Source organism: Rhineura floridana, chromosome 3, assembly GCF_030035675.1.
Source record: "Rhineura floridana isolate rRhiFlo1 chromosome 3, rRhiFlo1.hap2, whole genome shotgun sequence".
Classification (NCBI taxonomy): Eukaryota; Metazoa; Chordata; class Lepidosauria; order Squamata; family Rhineuridae; genus Rhineura; species Rhineura floridana.
Genome location: NC_084482.1, coordinates 94924573 through 94945495, shown reverse-complemented (window position 1 = coordinate 94945495; position 20923 = coordinate 94924573). Strand labels below are relative to the sequence as shown.

The 20923-nt window shown below is 41.2% G+C and overlaps 1 protein-coding gene across 1 annotated transcript in view; it reads left to right on the top strand.

Annotated features, from left to right (window-relative positions):
- The first annotated feature begins 52 nt into the window (after nucleotides 1–52).
- The window catches only part of RBM27 (RNA binding motif protein 27), a 63534-nt gene continuing 42663 nt past the window's right edge, over nucleotides 53–20923 (top strand). The window contains exons 1-7 of the mRNA XM_061616955.1: nucleotides 53–289; nucleotides 4836–4954; nucleotides 7085–7209; nucleotides 11757–11845; nucleotides 12400–12611; nucleotides 13303–13563; nucleotides 13746–13976. Of these exons, the coding sequence (XP_061472939.1) occupies nucleotides 231–289; nucleotides 4836–4954; nucleotides 7085–7209; nucleotides 11757–11845; nucleotides 12400–12611; nucleotides 13303–13563; nucleotides 13746–13976 (1096 nt within the window). The 5' untranslated portion in view covers nucleotides 53–230. The remainder of the gene's footprint in view (nucleotides 290–4835; nucleotides 4955–7084; nucleotides 7210–11756; nucleotides 11846–12399; nucleotides 12612–13302; nucleotides 13564–13745; nucleotides 13977–20923) is intronic.

Below are 20923 nucleotides of genomic sequence, written 5' to 3'. Positions count from 1 at the left end.
ATTGGCTCCGCCGAGAGACCGGGTCCCCGCCCCCTCTCCGGCACCCAGCATGTTCGGTTGCGTTCTCGGTTTACCTAGTTCCTGGTCTGACTCTAGGCCCTAACTCGGCGAGAGGGGACTGGGGGGAGTTGCTGCTGGCGAGTAACTGCTCACGGGGAGGGGGGGAAGGGAGCGGGACTGGCGCGGGGAGATGCTACCGGGAGTGTAGCTACTGCAGTACCGTCACCACCATGATCATAGAGAACGTGGACGCGCTCAAATCCTGGCTGGCCAAGTTATTGGAGCCAATGTGAGTGTGGGGGGAGTGTTTGGGGGGAGAGAAGAGAAAGAGGGTGAAGGGTGGGGAACGACAGCAACGACTTTCTCAAGCTGAGGAGGGAGAGGCCATTGAGTCGGGAAGAGGAGGGAAGGGGGGTGACCTGGCGGAGGAGAGTTAAGTATATATGTGGGGTCCTTGTTTAAGGTCAGTGGGATGCATAATTTGAGGAGTGGAGAGGATTTAGTGCTAATAAAATGCTTCAAGTAATGGGGTACAGGTGTGAGGGTGGGCGGGGAGAGCCACGGTGGGACTAGGGAATGTCCCTTAGTAAATAGAGTAAGGTTGTAACCCTTTGGGAAGGGGGAGGTCGCAGAGGGGCACGTGAGGAAAAGGGGGGAATGAATAGAGTCGGTGTTGAGGTTCTTGGGCTACATGGTTACAATTTCTTTATCGAGAGGGGTGTTGTTTTCTTTATTTTGCTCTCATAGTTTTTGAAAACTGTATAGTGACTAATTGTTTAATAACACGTAACTACCGTAGTATATCGTTTGATTAGGGACCTGCTCTTCAAACCTGCTGCTTGAAAATCACAGTGTTCAGTGTTAGGCCAAGTGCACCTCACTGCAGGAACTCTACATTGGAGACCAAACGTTGCACCAACCCCTTCTCTGTCCATCCCTTTGCCTTAATATCTGAAATGGTAGTGGGTGTTGAGTTGTGTACTTAGAATCATTTTAAATGTACTTTAGAGGAAAAGGGGCAATCTAGGCTTTTTTGTTTTCATTTCTAAGCTTCAGAGTTGTGACAGGAGTGATGCCAGTTTTGTGAGGTCCTCATACAGGAGCCTTGCCTGTAACCAGGATGAGCCTCTTGTACACTGGTAGAGTAATTCATAAAATCCCCTTGGACAGCACATGGGATTCTGATGCATTTTTTTTTCCGTTTTACTGGGCTCCTAAATCAGCGCGACTGGCAAGTTCCCAGTCTTGCTGTTCAACCGTTCTTACTGAATACAAGGTAGTACATTTTGCAATACAATCCTGAACATGTTTACTCAGAAGTAAGTCCCATTGAATTCAGTGGGCCTTACTCCCAGGTAAGTGTCCATAAGATTGTAGCCAAAAGCATTTTTGGATTATTTAAATTTTAAAAGGTGTCCTGTACCCTCTATCTTCATTTCCGTTTGAAAGTTTCAATGTACGGAAATAGTTTCTTGAATAACTGCGTAGTACGGTCAGGCATACATTGTGCTATGGCTGTATTATGTCACATCTTTACACTAGTATATATACCAGCGGTGAGGAACTCACCATAGGCCTACTTAGGCCCATCAGGCCTCCCCATTTGGTCTGTGGTGTGTGTAGCCCCAAGCCACCTACCCCTTACCTGGCATCATATGGCATCAGGCATGGGACCGATAAGTCCAGAAGGCCAAACTGAAAAGAAAGAATCAGGAGCACGTTCTTGCCTCTTTTTTTGTATATGTGAGTTGTTCATGCTGTGCCTGCAAAGGAAGTTTTTTTTCCCTTGAAGTCACACTTTAACAAGCTGCACCTGCAAAGGAAGAATCTGGAGTGCACTTAGAGTGTGCTTCCCATTTTTCCTTTGAGTTGGCATCATGTGATGTCTGGCAGCTGGCATACCCATCTGTCAAAGTGGCCCATTGATGTGGGAGAGTTTTGGATCTTGCCTACTGGCAGGATCCAGTTCCCCATCCCTGATACTGATAGCTGAAGATTGTTCCTTAATGATCTGATATTTTGTCAAGCTGACACTTAAGTTCTAAGTGTACATCAGAGTATCAGTGACAGGCAGGCAGAAATGCTAGACAGAAATGGTAAATTCTTGCAGTTAGTCTGTTAATTGTCTTTTTTGCCCAGGACCTTATATGTCAACTACATACACGGCTTGGGACCACAATACCTGATGGAACGCCTCTCCCAATATGAACACTACATTCAACATCTAAGGCCCTCCTCCGGGTGCCTACTCCGAGGGAAGCTCGGAGGGTGGCAACAAGGGAGAGGGCCTTCTCAGTGGTGGCCCCCAAGTTATGGAATGATTTTTCTGACGAGGTGTGCCTGGTGCCATCACTGTTATCTTTTCGGCGCCAGGTCAAGACTTTCCTCTTCTCCCAGGCATTTTAGCATGTCTTTTAAAAAATTTAAATTTTTTAAAGTGTGCTTTAAATTGTTTTTAAAAGATGTGTTTTAAACTTGTATATTTGTTTTTAATGTTTTTAGTTGCTGTAAACCTCCCAGAGAGCTTCGGTTATGGGACGGTATATAAATACAATAAATAAACTACTCTGCATTAAACTTTGCAAACAACTAGTAGCTTGAATTGATATCTCACCCTAAGAGTTTAGAATAACGAACAGTGAATTAGACTACATGCATACTTGAATATGTGAACATGAGGCAATTTCTGAGTTGAGAGTAATCTTAAACTACAGTATAATATAAATTGGCAGGCAGCTTTTCTGATTAGTTTGTGGACCCTTAACATGTATTGCTCTGCTGCGTAGAGTTGTGAAGTATTCCTTGAAGAAATTTTAAATGCTAATTATCCAGTCTTTGTGTCTTTGTTGGCTTCTGTATGCATTTCCTGTTTAACACTACAAAATTCAGATTTATTATTCAACAATATAGGAATCTATTTTGGCATTTAATCCACAATTACAGACTTGCATAACTATGACTACAAAAAAGTCCTAAGTTCTTTACAGTATATTTAGTTAAGTATAGTTGTTTCTGGACAAACCACTTTGGTTAGTCTCCTAAATGGCATATTGGGTTAATGCTGATAGTTTGGCTTTATGTTTGCAGTCACAGTTGTGCTTGGAGACAGCTGCTAAAACCTAGTTTTGATAATTATACATGTTAAGTAAGGTATCTCAACATGCAATTTTTAGATCTTGATTTCAGAACTAGAGTCACTGGTCCTTCTTACAGTGTTGTTGAGTCTGCTGTCTTGAGTGGGGTGCCATGTAGGGGTCTTATCCAGATCTGCTGCCTCAGGGTCTTTTAAATGGAGACACCAGGGATTAAACAGAGACTCTTTGCATGCCAATCATATGCTCTACCATTGAACTATGACCCAGTTTCTCATGGATCTAAACAATTTGTGGTTCAGCATCCAGGAGGAAAAAAAGTTGTTGGTTTGGCTGGGTGGGTTTAAAACCTCACAGGGAGCAGTCTGAGTCTGGAAACATGCCCCAGGAGAGGTATGGAAGATAACAGATTGAAATCCCAGTGACAAAAGAGATAATGGACTGAGAAAGAAGAACCTGAACAAAGCATAGGTGAAAAATAGGACTAGAGGAAATGGACAGAGATGGAGAATTGAGGCAAGAAGAAACTAATTAGGAAAGAAGCTTTAAAGAAGCCTCATAGCACTTAAGATGAAATGATGGGAGAAAATAGAGTACTAGTGAAGGCTGATCAAGAGACAGGGTGACTAAAAAAAAGAGGGGGGAAAGGTTCAAAACAGTGACCTGAAAAGCAAGGATGGTGGATATAGATTCAGGTGTGGGGAACTTTTGCCCCTCTAGATGTTGCTGAACTACAATTCCCATCAGGCCCAGCAAACATGGTCAGGGTGATGTGAGTTGTAGTTCAGCCACATCTGGCAAGCTGAAGTTTTCCCACACCTGATATAAATAAATGTAAATAAAGAAGAAACTCAGGAGAATTAAGAGTGGGGCAAACTTTACATGGACCCTACAGATGGGAGGAGCCTGTCTACTATGACCTGGAAGGAAGTGGGCAGACAAGGGAACCAAGAGGGATAGGATTGCTAGGTCAAGAGTCTAGAAAGTGTTACTGGATGTGGCTTCTAGTGTTACCTGCAGTAGTGTGACATGGCAACTGTGAAGGTGCAACAGTAGTCAAGAGGTTGGGGTGTCGGGCTGAATTTCACTTCTTGAGTTGAATTAACTAGCCAGTTATTTGACTGCAATTTGTTTTTAATAGAGAATTTCTAGTTGTCGTAATTTTATGTTAGACTCTCTGGAGGTCCTGATGCAAGGATGATTATTTGCTGTACAGTGAGGAAAGCACTGTTGCACTCATGTCCTGCTTGCACATTTCCCATAGGCATCTGGTTGGCCACTGTGAAAAAAGGACGCTGGACTAGATGGGCCATTGGCCTGATCCAGTTGGCCTTTTTATGTTCTCAGTTATCTCTCCCAAGAAGGTGTCAAAAGTTATACCAGGTATACTAGGTATCAGGTTTACTTGCTTGTTTATATAGCATATGATTTCTATTTTTGTATTTATTCTCCATTGATCAGTAATTACATGAAATGGAAATGGGGACATGAGCAGAAATTTAAATCACAGGACTTCATTAGATTGCAAACCTAAGTATATATCCTTGGAAGCATGTCCCACTGAAATCTGTGCAGCATGGAGCATGCCACTGAAAAGTGTAAAAAAAACATAGTGTTTAGGAATGGGGATATTAATGTTTAATTTTATATCTTCTCTGAAGATTAAGCTGTTACCACTCTTCACTGTGTGTTAGACTTGTAAAGCTGTAAACTACAGAATGATAAAAGTAATCTTTTCCTTAGATGTGATGCTGATCCATCAGCCTTGGCTAACTATGTTGTGGCATTGGTCAAAAAAGATAAACCAGAGAAAGAGCTGAAGGCTTTCTGTGCTGATCAGCTAGATGTCTTTCTGCAAAAAGGTACTTTTGTGTTTATTTTGTTAATGCCAGTGTTTGTGAATATGGTGGGAAGGATAGAAATGGAGCTGAATTGTATGATGGCAAATGAATAAATGCTTGGCCCTCTGTATAAAACAATTAAACTATACTCATAAAGGAACTCGGCTACATGTAAACTGCTTGAGAGATTTTACTTACAATTAAGCAGCATACACATATTGTCAAATAAATAGATGTATAAGAGTGTGAAAGATCAGTGTTCTGTTCAACACAAAAAGTTGACTTCTAAGCACAATTATTGGCCAATTGTCCAAAGAGTATCCATGTTAACTATTGGAAGCAATAAATAAAAATTTTCTGAAATAACTAGAGCACAACTGCTTTTATTGTGGCATAAACCAGTTAATCTCTAAGACAGCATAGCACATTTTGTTAGCTATACAATACAAATATTAATCATGAAGTGCTGCAATATAAGTTACACATCACTGGCTGCTTTTAGATACAACGCTAAACCATGGAAGAAAGTAAAACCATATGTTCTCAAAAATGGATGAACAATCTATTGGTTAATAAGTTTACGTGCAAAAAAAGATGGTATATGTGGTATAAGAACAATAGTTTAGTACTCACTGGGTGACCTTGGGCCAGTCACTGCCTCTCAGCCTCATGAAAACCCTATTCATAGGGTCGCCATAAGTCGGAATCGACTTGAAGGAAGTACATTATGAACATCATGGGAACAGCCATAAGGAGGAGATTGGAAGCTTCTGCTTTCACCTTAGATTGATTACAGTTTAGCGAGTTGTCTGAATCCTAGACTGGTTAATCTTAACTATGGTGAAAACAGACCAACTTCACAAACTATGGTTTGAAGTTTCCAGGAAGGATGCAAAGGCTAATGGACTCTGGGACTGGAGAGGAAGTAGGGTTCATCTTCACCACTCCTCTGGAACTCCAGGATTGGAAGGAAGCCTCAGGCTTCTCTTGCTTACTAGAGTTTGGTCACCCCTTGGTATGGCGAGAGGGGCAGATAAGATTGTTAAACTGTGCTTGACCTGACCAAATGGGATTACTATGTTATCTGCAGTTTATAAATATAATATATAAATAAAATAATGAATAATATTTTCTGCCCAAGATGCAATCATGCAGTGTAACTCAGGTATTTATAAAGGTAAAATATTGTTCCTTTATGTTCAAAGTAAATATGTATCCTTGATACTATATCAGATCATATATGATTTAAATTAAGGGGACTAAAATGCCATCATTTCAGTTGGACTAGTCAAATATCAAGTGAATGTTTGTAAATATTTAGAGAATGTTATCATTCAGAGCAGGGCTGTGGAATCGGTACGCCAAACCTTCGACTCCTACTCCTCTATTTTTCTACTGTCCGACTCCAACTCCTTCATAAATGGCAAGTGTATATTAACTAGTAATAACAAATTTAATGTAGTAAAATGGTAGTACAAAGCATTTCATCACCACCATGTGAATCATCAGGCTAGATTGATAGAACATAAAATATATTTATTTGATTAAAATTTCTGAACAAGAAAACTTTCCTAAATTCCTATGATTTTATTTTGAAGTCGGAGTCGGTACATTTCTTCCGACTCCACCCAAAATTGCTTCCAACTCCACGACTCCAACTCCACGACTCCAACTCCACAGCTCTGATTCAGAGAGGAAAAGAATCTAAAATTTTATTATGGCACCCATGAATTTGAAATCCTGTGCAAGGCTAGTGCTTGCTTCAAAACAGCACTTATACCGTCTCTGCACACAAAATTAATAACTAATAGATTGTTAATGCATTTTTAGTACATACGGCTTGGATCCAAAAAGCTACGTTAGGCATGCCAAAGGGCAACACAGTACAAGAGTGTAGTCCGTGTGGAATATTTTACTATTTTTCTTCGAATGGTGGCCTTCCATGTCACATGGGAAATTACTTTTGAAGCACTCCACAATTTTAAAAGAGGTTTGCAGTGTCGCATGGGAGACCTCTTGTAAATGAAAAAATGCACCCAGAGCAATTTGAGTCACAAGGGTCTACCTGTCCTGGATCAAAAGAATGTTTAATATAAAACTAAGGAGTAGGGTCTCTTATGGACTGATTTTTTTTCTTTATGTCTCTGCAAGAAACATCAGGTTTTGTTGATAAACTCTTTGAGAGCCTGTACACCAAGGATTACTTAGCTCCCAATGAACCAGCAAAGCCAGAGTCAAAGCCTACAGGTCAGAGCAAAGAAGAAATCAAAGAAGAGGTAATACTAATTTCTCTGTCTCTTGCTTGAATTCTTGGAGCAGTCCTGTACATGTTTGTTCCTGTGTGTACAGGACTGCAATTATGCAGTGAGCCTTGTATTTCTACTCAGAAGTAAGCCCCATTGAGTTCAATGTGATTTATTGACAGGTGAGTACAGGATTGCAGCTTTTATTAGAAACAAGGTGTAGTTTTTCTTTAATATCCAAAGGAAGCAAGTAAACTGGTTAGTCGTGTGTATGTGTGATATATACAAACACACATATATGCAGATATGCAGTTTTCAGTGTATTTTATAATGGAGGTCCATTGTTAATTGTTGTGCATATAATTGTAAAGAACTATGTATGGCAGTTAAGGTGAAAACTTCCTTTGTTTTCACTGCCATAGTGAAGCTATTCTTGGTGATGAATGGCTTGATAAACTTGAGCTGTCTGCAATATATTCTTAAAATTTATTTACAGCATTTATAGACACCCTGTAACAAAGTTCTTCAGGCAGCTCGCAACATAAAATAAAACAAGTTAAAATTAATTGAAAGTAAAAATAATGCAGCTTAAAACACAAGAATAGGAGAATAAATAGATTTGGAAAGTACTGGAAAAATAAAAAAGGTCTTCACGTGTTGCCAAAAATATAATATGCTCTCTGTAGTCACCTGGCAGAGACACCCAGTGCTGGTCTTCCAAACAAGATTTCAGGTTACATATTGGAAAATGCAATCCTCCAGGTCCCCTGGCCATGAAGGACCTTGAAGGTCAAGACCAGCACTTTCAATTGGGCCTGAAAATGGACTGGAAGATAGCAAAGATGATGACACTCTAGTGTAATGTTTTTATCTCTCCCAGTTAGTCAGAATATGGTTGCAAGTTTACTAATTGAAGTTTTTGGACCATTTTGAAAGACAACCCTACATATGGTACATTGCATAATCCAAACATGGTTACCATGGTGTGGATAACTGAGGCAAGCCTATCTATCCAGGAAGGGTTGCAGTTACTGTACCAATCTAAGCTAGTCAAAGATTCTCCGTGCCACAGAAGCCAAGGTTGTGTAATGGTGAAGATAAATCAATGAGCATTCCCAGTGTCCAAATCTAGTCGTTTAAGGGAGTGCAGCCAGACTTTAAAGTTGATTCTGAAGCCAGTTATCCAAACCTCTGCAACCTTTTTAATTTGAACAGATAGTTGCTCTACAAGAGTCAACAACTTCATGTACAACTGCATTCTATTACCTATCTTAACTTCTGCCAGTCTGACTTCCAACATAGTTTGCTACAACTGCAGAACCAGAGGTTGCTGTTCTAAGATTGTACATTGTATTGCACAGTCTTGTTAGAGTATACAGTGTGCAGTGGGAGAAATAAACCAGTTTTCCTTAAAGTGTAATGTGTTCGTAGCTCAGACAGGCTGACCTGATTTAAGTGGTGAACATATTACAGTAAAGAATTTTACTATACTTAGATAAGGTCAAATGAGACATGATATCCTCATACCACACAGTCACACTCCACCCCGATCTTGAATTCATGTATATCATGTAATGGTAGAAGTGTTTTTTTTTTCAAATTCTGAATTCTCTTTGCTATCAGATGAGTAGACAATTCTTTAAACATAGGCTTTTGTCCTTTCTGTAGACAGTATATTCTGTCACACTCTTGCTGTCCATCCACAGAAATTTTGAGGAAGTATAAATTGTGATGTAATGAAAACAAATGACTTTGAGACTACAAAGCTAGACTATTGCACATCTTATGTAGAATTCTTTTCATTGATTGAAGCTTTTCTGCGTATGAAAACCAAAAAACCTCAGAGGAACGCTTGGATGAGACTGGCTTTCTTTCGAGATCCATTTAAATTGGGTTTCAGGTCCAGCTTTGGCACTGAGACTGTCTTGGTTGGCCTGTATGTCAGGAGAGGGACAGGGAGAGTGCACCCATATTGATTCTCCTTAGCCTCTCTGCATGTTTTAATACCATCAACCATGGTATCCTTCTAGAGAATCTGAGTTGGTAGTAGGGTACATTGTTTTGCATTGGCTTCGCTCCTACTTGAATGGTTGTCTCCAGAAGATAGTGCTCAGAGGATGTTGTTTAGCCCCATGGAGCCGCCACCGTGCAGGGTTTGATTTTATCCCACATGCTGTTTAACAAATGCATGAAACCGCAGAGTGGAGTCATCTGGAGTTTTGGGAGTGTGTTGTCATCAGTATGCTGATGACATGCAACTCTCCCTCTCTTTTACAGCTCAAGCAGATGTGGTGGATATGCTGAGCCAATACCTGGACTCAGTAATGGGCTGGATGAGAGCCAACAAACTGAAGCTCAATCCAAATAAGACTAACATGCTGCTGCTTGGTGGTTCCGCTGTCTGGATGAGTGGAATGTATTGTGTTTTGGATAGAGTTGCACTCTCCTTGAAGGAGCAGGTATGCAGTTTGGGGGTATTCCTGGACCCAAGACTGTGACTGAAGGCACAGGTGGCATAAATGGCATGGAGTGCCTTCCACCAGCTTCAGCTGTGACCCTATCTAGATGGGGATAGCCTGGCTTCAGTTGTCTCTGATCTAGTAACCTCGACATTGGACTACTGTAATGTATTGTACATGGGGCCACCATTGAAGATGGTTCAGAAACTACAGCTCATGAAGAACGTGGCAGCTAGATTAACTGGAATAATTAGGTGTGAACATATAAGTTGGATCAGAACTGGTGTGTTTTATATATATATATATATAAAACACACACATACACACATGGGAAGGCCTGGTGGGCCAAATGGACTAGACCGGGGTGGCCACTCCGTGGTTCTCCAGATGCTGCTGAACTACAGCTCCCATCAGTCTCAGCCAACATAGCTCGTGGTCAGGGATGATGGGAACTGTAGTCCAGCAGCATCTGGAGAGCCACAGAGTGGCCACCCCGGACTAGATTCTCATCCCTGCTTTAAAGATGTAATTAGCTCAAGCACCGCTATACATTAAGGCTGAGGTGCGGAACATTTGGCCCTCCAGATGTTGCAAAACTGCAACTCCCTTCATCCCTGGCCATTGGCCATGCTTGCTTGGGCTGACGGGAGTCATAGTTCAGCAACACCTGGATGGCCAAAAGTTCCTCACCCCAGCCTTAAATCTGTCTTTCCCCATATGAACCTGAGATCATCATCTAGAGTCCTTTTCTGCATGTCTGCTCTGAAGGTCTGGTGGGCAGTGAAGAGAGAAAAGGCCTTCTCTGTAGTAGGCCCGTGTTTATGGAATGTTCTCCCCAGGGAGGCCTGCCTAGTGCCAAACTAGTTATCGTTTAAGCATCAGGTAAATGTTTTCGTTTTCCTAGGTATTCTGTTTGCATCATTGATATGTTGTACTGTTCAATCTGGTTTTAATAACTTTTTTTCTGGGTTTTATTATTGTATTTTTTATTTTGGTTGTACTTGTAAACCATTTTTCTACTTTTTTGGTGGGAAGCAATGTATAAATTTTAATAAGCCTGAAATATAAACCTAAACTTAATAGCGGAAGCACTGTATCGGTTACAGTTTTTTGTTTGTTTGGTTGTGCACGGTTGCTAGATTAGAATTAGAGTGCTAGCCTTGATTTTAAAAAAAAGGTTTACCAACAGGGGAGTAGCCTTCATCCCAGAGAAACATTGGTCTGTTACATCTGCACCAGTCCTATCTCTTAACATTTACCCACCATGCCACACCTGGACTTGTTTTAAAATGGGGAGGGGGAATTAAAGGGTAAGAAATAAAGATGTGATGTCTGTGTTTCAAGATTTTTCCAGGGCTAACTTAAGTCTTTCATAACTGAGGGCAACAACTTTCAGAAAATAACATTATGAAATAAATGCAACATGCCCACTATCTGTAGTTTTTTATTTTTGCATGAAAATAGGTATACTGTGATGATTTGAAGAATTATCTGAAGGTACCTGATATCTGAAATCAATCAGATCTGGGACTGGCCAATGCCTTCATGGTCTTGTCCCCAGAGCCCCAATTAAGGAAATAAAAAGGCAACAAATTAAATATTTAGATTAGTTGTGACCCACCCACTCATGCTGCATTTGTCTAGTAAGTCTTGAAAATTAAAGTAGTACCCCATCCGGGTTACCATCAGTGCCTCACACTTATTTAGGTTTTCAATGGCTTCCACAATTAGAGGAAAGTAGGAAGTTGCTTTATACAGAGTCAGGCCATTGTTCCATCTAGCACAGTATTGTCTACACTGACTGGCAGCAGCTCTCCAGGGTTTCAGATAGGGAGTAATTAATGTAATCCCTGCTAAACCTAACATGTAGTAGTTTCAACATATTTTTTAAAAAATGCATTAAATTTAACAGTTTTTAAATTATGGTTGCCATTTTGTAGTGGTCCCCTTCATTACATTTCACACCATGGGCAAATTTATATGTGTACACAGTGACTTGTCTCAAGCCTTGCTGTCTTTTTGGTTAATTGGGTGTTTAGCTTCTTTTGTTTGGTTCTCTCTCTCCCCTCCCCCCACACAGATGGGCTTAGAGTGAGGTAATTATTTGCTGTTTTTCTTTAGACATTTCAGGAATCTTTTGAAGAACGAGAGGGCAAAAAGAAGAAATATACTAGCCCGCAGAAAAATCGTTCAGATTCTAATGAACAAAGGTTAGCATTCTTCTTTAACACTTGCTGACCCCCTAATCAACAAAAGTCATTTGGGTGGTTCAGACATGGTAATAAATTTAGTGATAAGTTTAGTAATGTATGTGTTCTTTCCTTTTGTATTATTATTAAGGATGTCTTACAGATTCTTACCAAATCCATTAGGAGCAATATACTTGTAGAGAACTATATTGGATCTTTTGTGCCCAGGGGTACAAATAGTTGCTGTGTGGGGATTTCCCCCCCCCCCAACGATGCTAATATAAATGATTTGTTGATTTTTATGTAATGTTAGCATCCTTTAGTAATACAAAGAATTTGGAATGCATTTGCTTTAGGGCTATTACACCTGCCTGATATGCATCTATGCAATTCTAGATCTTTTTACAGTTCTGATGTTAGCCTCACTTGTACTGATTACCTTGTTTAGTTCTTCACACAAACTTTCCTCTGTCAAAGCTTTTGTTCCATTTTGATGCTATAAGCATTTCAAGCTTTTGAAAATCAAAGCCCACTCTTCATTCATATATGTTTGTGTGTGTGACTTTTTTATATAGAACTAGAGAGAGAAAAAGAGATGATGGCAAATGGAGAGACTATGATAGATATTACGACCGGAATGATATATATAGAGACAAATATGACTGGCGAAGGGGAAGAAGTAAGAGTCGCAGTAAAAGTAGAGGACTAAGCCGGAGTCGTAGCCGCAGCAGGGGTAGAAGCAAAGACCAGGATGCAAACAAAGAATGGGATGCAAACAGAAATGTTGGTGAGTCATCAAACTGCTATAGCCAAGTAATATCTAATGTTATTTTCATGGCAACTAATGAAAACTCACACTTCTTAATGAACATTTTCACCTAGATTTCTGGCAAATTTCGCAAACAAATAGAATTGTGTTACAAAATAAATGGTTGCTGACATCATTAAAGCAGACTAAAAGCTATGCTCTGAGAGTAACCTAATCAAGGGAATTTTTTTTTAATTTGTTCTCAAGTGTATTCTAGTAGAGCAGTACCTTCTGTTGTACTTTCCCTGTTGGTAGAAGCTGCTGCTTTATACTGCTAGTTTCTTTTGGAAGGGAAAAAGTGTTGGGTTCTCTTTATTTTAAAACAAATCCTTGCCCCTTTAAAAAAAATTATGTCTTCGTTGAGGTAGCCTTTTAGGAAAAAACTGATAATTGAAATTACTTGTAAAACAACAGTGTACTTTTAATTTATAAAGGAAATCAGTTTAGTTAGTATGAACATTGCAGTAGGAGCGTTCACTTAGTCTTGCAAGAACCAGCCTGAGTATGCTGTTCGGACATTGCTGCAAAGTTAAGCAGGTAGTGCTTAGACTTTCTTTTAATTGAGCAAGCATGAATTTGTTGTGGTGTTAGATTTTGTGTGTGCTGTCAGAGAATCTCAGTACTGAGGAAGAACATAGAAAGTTACCTAATTATTGTGATTTTTTTACAGATCACAGAGAGCGAGCCAAATTCAAATGTGAAAGGAGTGACATGGAGAGCTCATATAACCCAGTGTCTTTGTCTTCCGTTAACTCTACTGAACAGTATTCCTCGGGAGCACAATGTATTCCCAGTGCCGTTACTGTGATTGCACCTGCTCACCATCCTGAAAACACAACAGAAAGCTGGTCAAATTACTACAACAATCATTCTGCTCCTAATTCTTTTGGCAGAAATGCTCCACCAAAAAGGCGCTGTCGAGATTATGACGGTAAGTGCTACTCCTAGTTGCTCTATTAGATGTTACACTTTTGAATTATGTTTAGAACCATTTTGTTCTTGTTGCCAGACACACAATATAAATGAGACTTTGTAGATGACATTTGGATTTGAAGCCAAACAAATAAGGATAAACTACCATTAATAACAGTTGATTATATCTTTGTTTTACAGAGCGAGGATTTTGTGTACTTGGTGATCTCTGTCAATTTGATCATGGAAATGACCCACTGGTCGTAGATGAAGTATCTTTGCCAAGCATGATTCCTTTTCCTCCACCACCTCCAGGACTTCCTCCTCCTGGAATGCTAATGCCTCCCACGCAAGGCCCAGCTCACAGCATGAGAATGCCAGGCCCACACGTACATCCTCGGCCACCACCACCTGTTAGAATTCCTATACCAAGTAAGATTTCTGATTTAAAATGGCACTTTTAAAATAGTGCAGTTGACCCAATAACTGAGAACATTGCATAAGTGATGCTTAATTTTTCTGCAATGCAATATTACTGGAATCTAGGAGTTGGTGGACCCTCCAGAGCAAATTGGGGGTGGAGGTTGAGGTGCGGGAACTGCAGTGGGAATGCAGTGAAAAAATTTTCCCTCCCCATGGAAGCCATCCCATCAGCTGAGCAATACCATTGGAAACAAACTTAGGTATATACAGTAGAGTTGCATTTGACACGTGGGGGGGTTCTTTCTAAAGTCAGTACGCAAGACAAAAATCACGTATAGTCAAAACTACTCTTGAAAATCCCTTAAATCGGCCATAAAGTACAGTATAAAAAATACTTATCTTTAACACTAGAATCACACTCAGCGCAGCAAGATGCTCACACTATGAGAGGCACGTGGGAACTGAGACTGACTGAGGGCAGAGCAGATTCACATCTATCTCATGCTCACTCAATGGCATATGCTCATTGAATAGAATGGTGGGCAGAATCACCTGCACTATTTAATTTTTTTTCTGAGCACATATAGTTGAATTCGCTTAAGTTAAATGCGCCTATGATGTGACTTCACCATACAGAGGCTGATGGAGAACAAGCCGTGGAGGAAGTGGGAAATAGGATCTGGAGGAAGGATGACTTAGTACTTGGGAGTTCACAACACTGTAATCCCAGATCTAAACTGTTGTTCTGGAGATTAGTGGCTCTCCAATTATACAAGTTTAAGGCAGGCATGGAGAGCCAGTGTGGTGTAGCGGTTAAGGTGCTGGACTACAACCTGAGAGACCAGGGTTCAAATCCCCACACAGCCACAAAGCTCACTGAGTGACCTTGGACCAGTCACTGCCTCTCAGCCTTAGAGGAAGGCAATGGTAAACCACCTCTGAATAACGCTTACCATGAAAACCCTATTCATAGAGTCGCCATAAGTCGGAATCGTCTTGAAGGCAGTCCATTTCAAGGCAGGCATGAGGATACAAAATGTGTTATAGTATTTGAAGGTATGCCAGCTGGGCTTGAATGGCAATTCTAGAGCCATCTTAGGTAGCTGGCTTAAAAGGTGGAGATGGCTGCTTGGCACATATTCAATATAGTGTTACCAAGTTTACATGTGTCTGATCGCATGTTGCATGCAAACTCGCATTTAAACACATGCCATCATGGAAACAAGGTATTTTTAAGGGCTTGGAACCATAGTCACACAACACACCCACAGGGATTTTGCACTGCACTTCGGTTATCAAAGGCAATTGTTCATAGATCTCTTGAATCCCAGTTTGGTTAAAACAGTAATGGTTTATTGTTACAAAGCATCAAAATGGTATGGAGAGTAAAATGGCGATTTGGATAAAACTGGCAAAACCAGAAAGCAAAAAAAAGATTATTAAGAGCAAAATGTAGGCATAGACGTCATGAACACCACCCTGCTTGGACCAACTGCAAACACTTGCTTGTTTCTTTGATGGAGGGTGATGGGGAATCTTTCTGTTGCTGTATAAGGAATTGTGAAGGGTTGCGTAAGGATCCAGCAGGCTACAGTGTGGAGGCCTAGATGCAATGGGATAAACTCAAATGCAAATAGCAGGGATTTGAACCACATGAAGGCAGAAAGTACTGCACGATCTGGTACATTGAGGAGATGGAGAGAAGGGATGAAATGCTAATGGTTATCTGTTCCAAAGCGAGGAGGAGATGGATTTCAGTAAGGTTATGACACAGGTGGGGGGATAGATGGAAGGTATAATTGGCCCTTGAAACTCACATGGGACCACTTAACACTCAAGCACATGTCCTGGGTTCCTAGAATCCTCCCCAAATGGTAAAAGGTAGGGAAATGCTGTTAATTGAAAAAGGCAACTTCATGTCCCCTTAAGTTTTTGGCTGATCAGGGGGAAAAAAACCCAGCAATACAGGCAGGAAAGGGAATAAGGTTGAAGAGAGAAAGTTAGCTGGGGGTTAAGCAGCCTGCCCTGAAGTGGCTGGAGCAGACTGAACGGGCTCACTGATATGGTCTCTTAGGGATAAACACTTTCAAAACTTCTTGAGGGGAGAGGTTACATCAGACAAAAGATGAGCCTTGGCTGGCAGAGGGAGGAGTTTCCAAAACATTAGGTGGTTACCCAAAGCAACCAGAAGTCAGATAGTTCAGGTTTTCTACCACATAGTTGTTAGGGGTGGACTTAGGGAGCAAATGAGAGGCCTGTGTGAAAAATTAAATGGATATTCTCTAATAGGCAAAAAAACCTTGCAGTTTAAGGATGTACCTATAGCCCACAGCTATTTCTATCAAACTTTAAAAAGCAGGGAAATTGGGCAGCTATAGTGAATGCACCAGGGGAGCAGGAGACCTGAACTCCTCTCTGAGATATTGGACTGCCCTACAAATTGGTCAAAATGCAAACATCATTTGGGTTGGTCTTTCACAGTCCAATCCACTTGCTGTGTAGCTTGGAAGAATTTGGTAACGTGCCTCTGAGCATATGGTGAGTGGTGGCAACACCTGCCATCTCCAAAGATAGAGAATTATATTTTTATTTATTTATTTATTTATTTATTTAGTTGCATTTCTAAACCGCCCTATAGCTAGCAGCTCCCAGGGCGGTGTACAACATGATAAAACCACAATATTTAAAATACAGCAAGTGTGTATTGCGCAGACAATATAAACATTATATAAACAAAGTGAAAGAAAACTAAAAAAATAAGATTAAAAGCTTAAATACTTTAAAATGCCTGGGTGAAGAGGTGGGTTTTTACCTGGCGCCAAAAAGATGACAGAGAAGGCGCCAGGCGTATCTCATCTGGGAGGGCATTCCATTTATTTATTTATTTTTATTTATTTTATTACATTTTTAGACCGCCCTATAGCAATAAGCTCCCAGGGCGGTGTACAGCATGATAAAACAGGTTAAAATACAAAAACACAATAAAACATAATTAAAAATTTTCAATTTAAATTTAAAATTTTTAAAATGCCTGGGCGAAGAGGAAAAGGCCCTAGATCTTGTTACTGTTCTCCAGGCCTCTGTATGGGTTGGGACCCGGAGAAGGGCCTTAGACGTCAAGCGGAGTGAACGGGTAGGAACATAGCAGGAGAAGCGTTCCATCAGATATTGCGGTCCAGTGCCGTTAAGGGCTTTATAGGTAAGGACCAACACTTTGAATCTGGCCCGGAAACATATTGGAAGCCAGTGCAGTTGGGCCAGAATAGGTGTTATGTGGTCGAATTTCTTCGTCCCAGTAAGAACTCTGGCCGCAGCATTCTGCACTAGCTGAAATTTCCGAATCGTTTTCAAAGGTAACCCTACGTAGAGAGCATTACAGTAATCCAATCTAGAGGTTTTTGTATGTTTGTTAGTGTTCTTCTTACTTTGCTTTCCTGTGTTACTAATGTTTCTACAGAGAATCTAAACTAGACATTTTTATTTCCCTCATTATTCATCCTAGAAATCTGTGTCAAATCTATTTTTATTAATTTCAAAGCCTTTTTATTGGTCAGTGTCATTTGATGGTGAATACAGCAATTTTTTTGTGTTTCAAATTGGAGGTTATGTTCTGTTTCTATTTTGGGTGCATTAACAGTTGAATCTGAAACTGCAGTTTGATGTAAAATCAGACTGATTCTAATATGTTGCTACTTCAGCAATGACTCTAGCTGTTGGAAAAAAGAGGATGTATGTTTTCAGCCTGCTATGTTTAAACCACTTCATTTAAGGCAAGGTGGGCATGGTCAATTAAAAACATAGAGCACACCTAGCATTTTGCTAGAATATATTTCACCTCCCACTGTTTTGTCTTGTGCAAATTGAGACATTCCTGAGGTCCACTGGAGACTGTTCTGCAGAAGTCAGTGCCATTACTCCACAATTATGTTTGGAATTTTTTTTAGTATAAATTTTGCAAAGTGTTGCTTTTGCTTCACATATTCACAGAAATAGAAAAATAGAAAATAATTTCCTATAGGAAACTTCACTAAAATTGCAAAGGAAATCAGACATATTCAAAGTGACATCTGAACTATATCAACTGTCTTAATAATGTTGCTTCCTCCCGACTAAAACAAGATCAGCACAGCACATGTCTTCTTTCTATTATTTGGGCTGAGCGCAGGTGTTGCCACCACTCACCATATGCTCAGAGGCACATGTTACCAAATTCTTCCAAGCTACACAGGAAGTGGATTGGACTGTGAAAGACCAACCCAAATGGTGTTTGCATTTTGACCAATTTGTAGGGCAGTCCAATATCACAGAGAGGAGTTCAGGTCTCCTGCTCCCCTGGTGCATTCACTATAGCTGCCCAATTTCCCTGCTTTTTAAAGTTTGGTAGAAATATCTGTGGGCTATAGGTACGTTATTAAACCGCAAGGTTTTTTTGCTTATTAGTGAATTTCCCTGCTTTTTAATCCGGGAGGTAAGAAATGGGATCCTGTGCAAGTTTGCTGAGAATGGATGGATCATTTGCATGCTTATTGAGTTCAGTGGGATATACTCCCCTGCAATCATGCTTAGGATAGGTGAAACTGACCACAGGATGGGGAGGGGAGGAGGAGGAGGAAGGGGAGGAAAGGCAGAGGGGAGGACTGGGAGCGGAGCAGGCAGGAGGGGAAGGGGTAGAGGACAGATTTGATCGTTTGCATGTTTATTGAATTCAGTGCGATTTACTCCCGTGCAATCATGCTTAGGATAGGTAACACTGACCGGGGGGGGGGGAGAGGGAGGGAGGGAGGGCTGGAGTGGGCAGTGGAGGAGGAAGAAGGAAGAGGGGAGGGGAGGAGGAAGGAAGAGGAGAGGGGAAGGAGGGGAAAAGCAGGTCTGATCATTTGCATGCTTATTCAGGTCAATGGGATTTACTCCTATGCAATCTTGGTTAGGATAGGAAAAACTGACCATGGGGGGGGAGTGGGAAGGGGAAGGAGCGCATTGGAGGGGAGCAAAGGAAGGGGGAGGGGAGGGCAGGTTTGATCATTTGCATGCTTACAGAGTTCAATGGTATTTACTTCCGTGCAATCATGCTTAAGATAGGTAAAAGTGACCATGGGGAGGAGGAAGAGGAGGGGAAGGGGAAGGAGGGGATTGGAAGGGGATGGGGATGGGGAGGGAGGGGGAAGGGATAGAAGGGAGGAGAAGGGAGGCAGGGTTTGATCATTTGCATTCTTTTTGAGTTCAATGGGATTTATTTCTATGCAATCATATTTGAAAATGGAAATGGACTGCCTTCAAGTCGATCCCAACTTATGGCGACCCTTTGAAAACGTTTTTCATGGTAAACGGTATTCAGAGATTGTTTCACCATTGCCTTCCTCTGAGGCTGAGAGGCAGTGACTGGTCCAAGGTCACCCAGTGAGCTTCATGGCTGTGTGGGGATTCGAACCCTGGTCTCCCAGGTCATAGTCCAACACTGACCCAGGAAAGGGGCAGGGAGGGGAGGGGGAGGAGATTGGGTGGGTGAGCACTGGGCAGAAGGGAAGCCCCTTTCCTTTCCAAAAGAAAAACATTGTGAACAGTATTATTCTTTTTCAGGCTTTCCCCCACGTTTTTATTCTACATCAGGCACATGTAGCCTTCCACACAAATTTAAACCAGAGCTTTCCCTGGCCACATCCACACCAGGCCTTTATTTCACTTTGGATAGTCATGGCTTCTCTCAAAGAATCCTGGGAAATGTAGTTAGTGAAGGGTGCTGAGAGTTGCTAGGAGATGCCCTGTTCCCCTCACAGACTTTCAGTCAGAGTGGCTGACTGTTAAACCAGTCTGGCCGCTGGAGCTCACTCAGTGGGACAGGAGTCTCCTCTCAGCACCCTTCACAAACTACACTTCCCAGGATTCTCTGAGGGAAGCCATGACTGTCTCAAGTGAAATGAAAGTCTGGTGTGGGTGTGACCCCTTGATTAGGCAAGCCCAGCAGCTGCGAGTCTGACTTTTAGAATTCTGACAGTTGGATCTTACTGAGCATGTCCCTCATTAACATAGGGGTCCAGCCAGAAGTTATTAAATTAATTAAAAATCAGCCAGGCATTTTTTAAACTTTTAAACTGTAGAAGATGAAGGTCAGAGTATGGGGCAAGGTCAGTATTAGGATTACAGGTACTCTGTGAATATGGCTGATTTGTAATGAATTTCAACAGCTTATTAAAACTCTCAGAGAAAAAGTCCAGAAAGGCTCTGGTTTTTTTTCTCTCTTTTTAGACTTTGAACTCTCAATTGCACTCTTTAAGTACCTGAAGGGCTGTCACATAGAGGAGGGTACAGATTTGTTCTCTGCTGCCCCAGAGGGTAGGACTAGGTCTAATGGTTTTAAGTTGCAGGAGCGTAGATTCAGATTGGACATTAGAAGGAACTTCTTGACAGTAAGGGCAGTTCGGCAATGGAACCGACTGCCTAGGGAGGTGGTGGGATCCCCTTAGCTGGATGTCTTCAAGCAGAGGCTGGACAGCTATCTGCAGGAGATGCTGTAGCTGTGGATTTCCTGCTGTGAGCAGGGGGTTGGACTCAATGGCCTACAAGGCCCCTTCCAACTCTTTGATTCTATGATTCTCTCTGACTGTTTTGTGTATTGCCATGAAAATTGAGAGGGTTGTTAAGCAAGCATTTCTGAGTTCAGAACTATAAGTTTTGTAATGTTTTGTTTTGAAATAAGCTTATGGGAAGCATCAGAATGGCATGGGGGTATTTTCCATTTAACATTGCGGAATGTGAAAAATCCACGCTGGCTATAGTATACAGCCACTCTCGTGGCTGTATAATCCTAAGTCTAGAGAGTACTGGACCTCGAATGATTCATACAGTGGCAGGGTGCCAGTAGAGTTCAGTGTGCAAAACAGATAGAGGATTCTAACTTTAAGAGCTGCAAACAATTGTTGATTAGTTTACCGGTGAAGACAGTAAATGTTGAAGAAGTG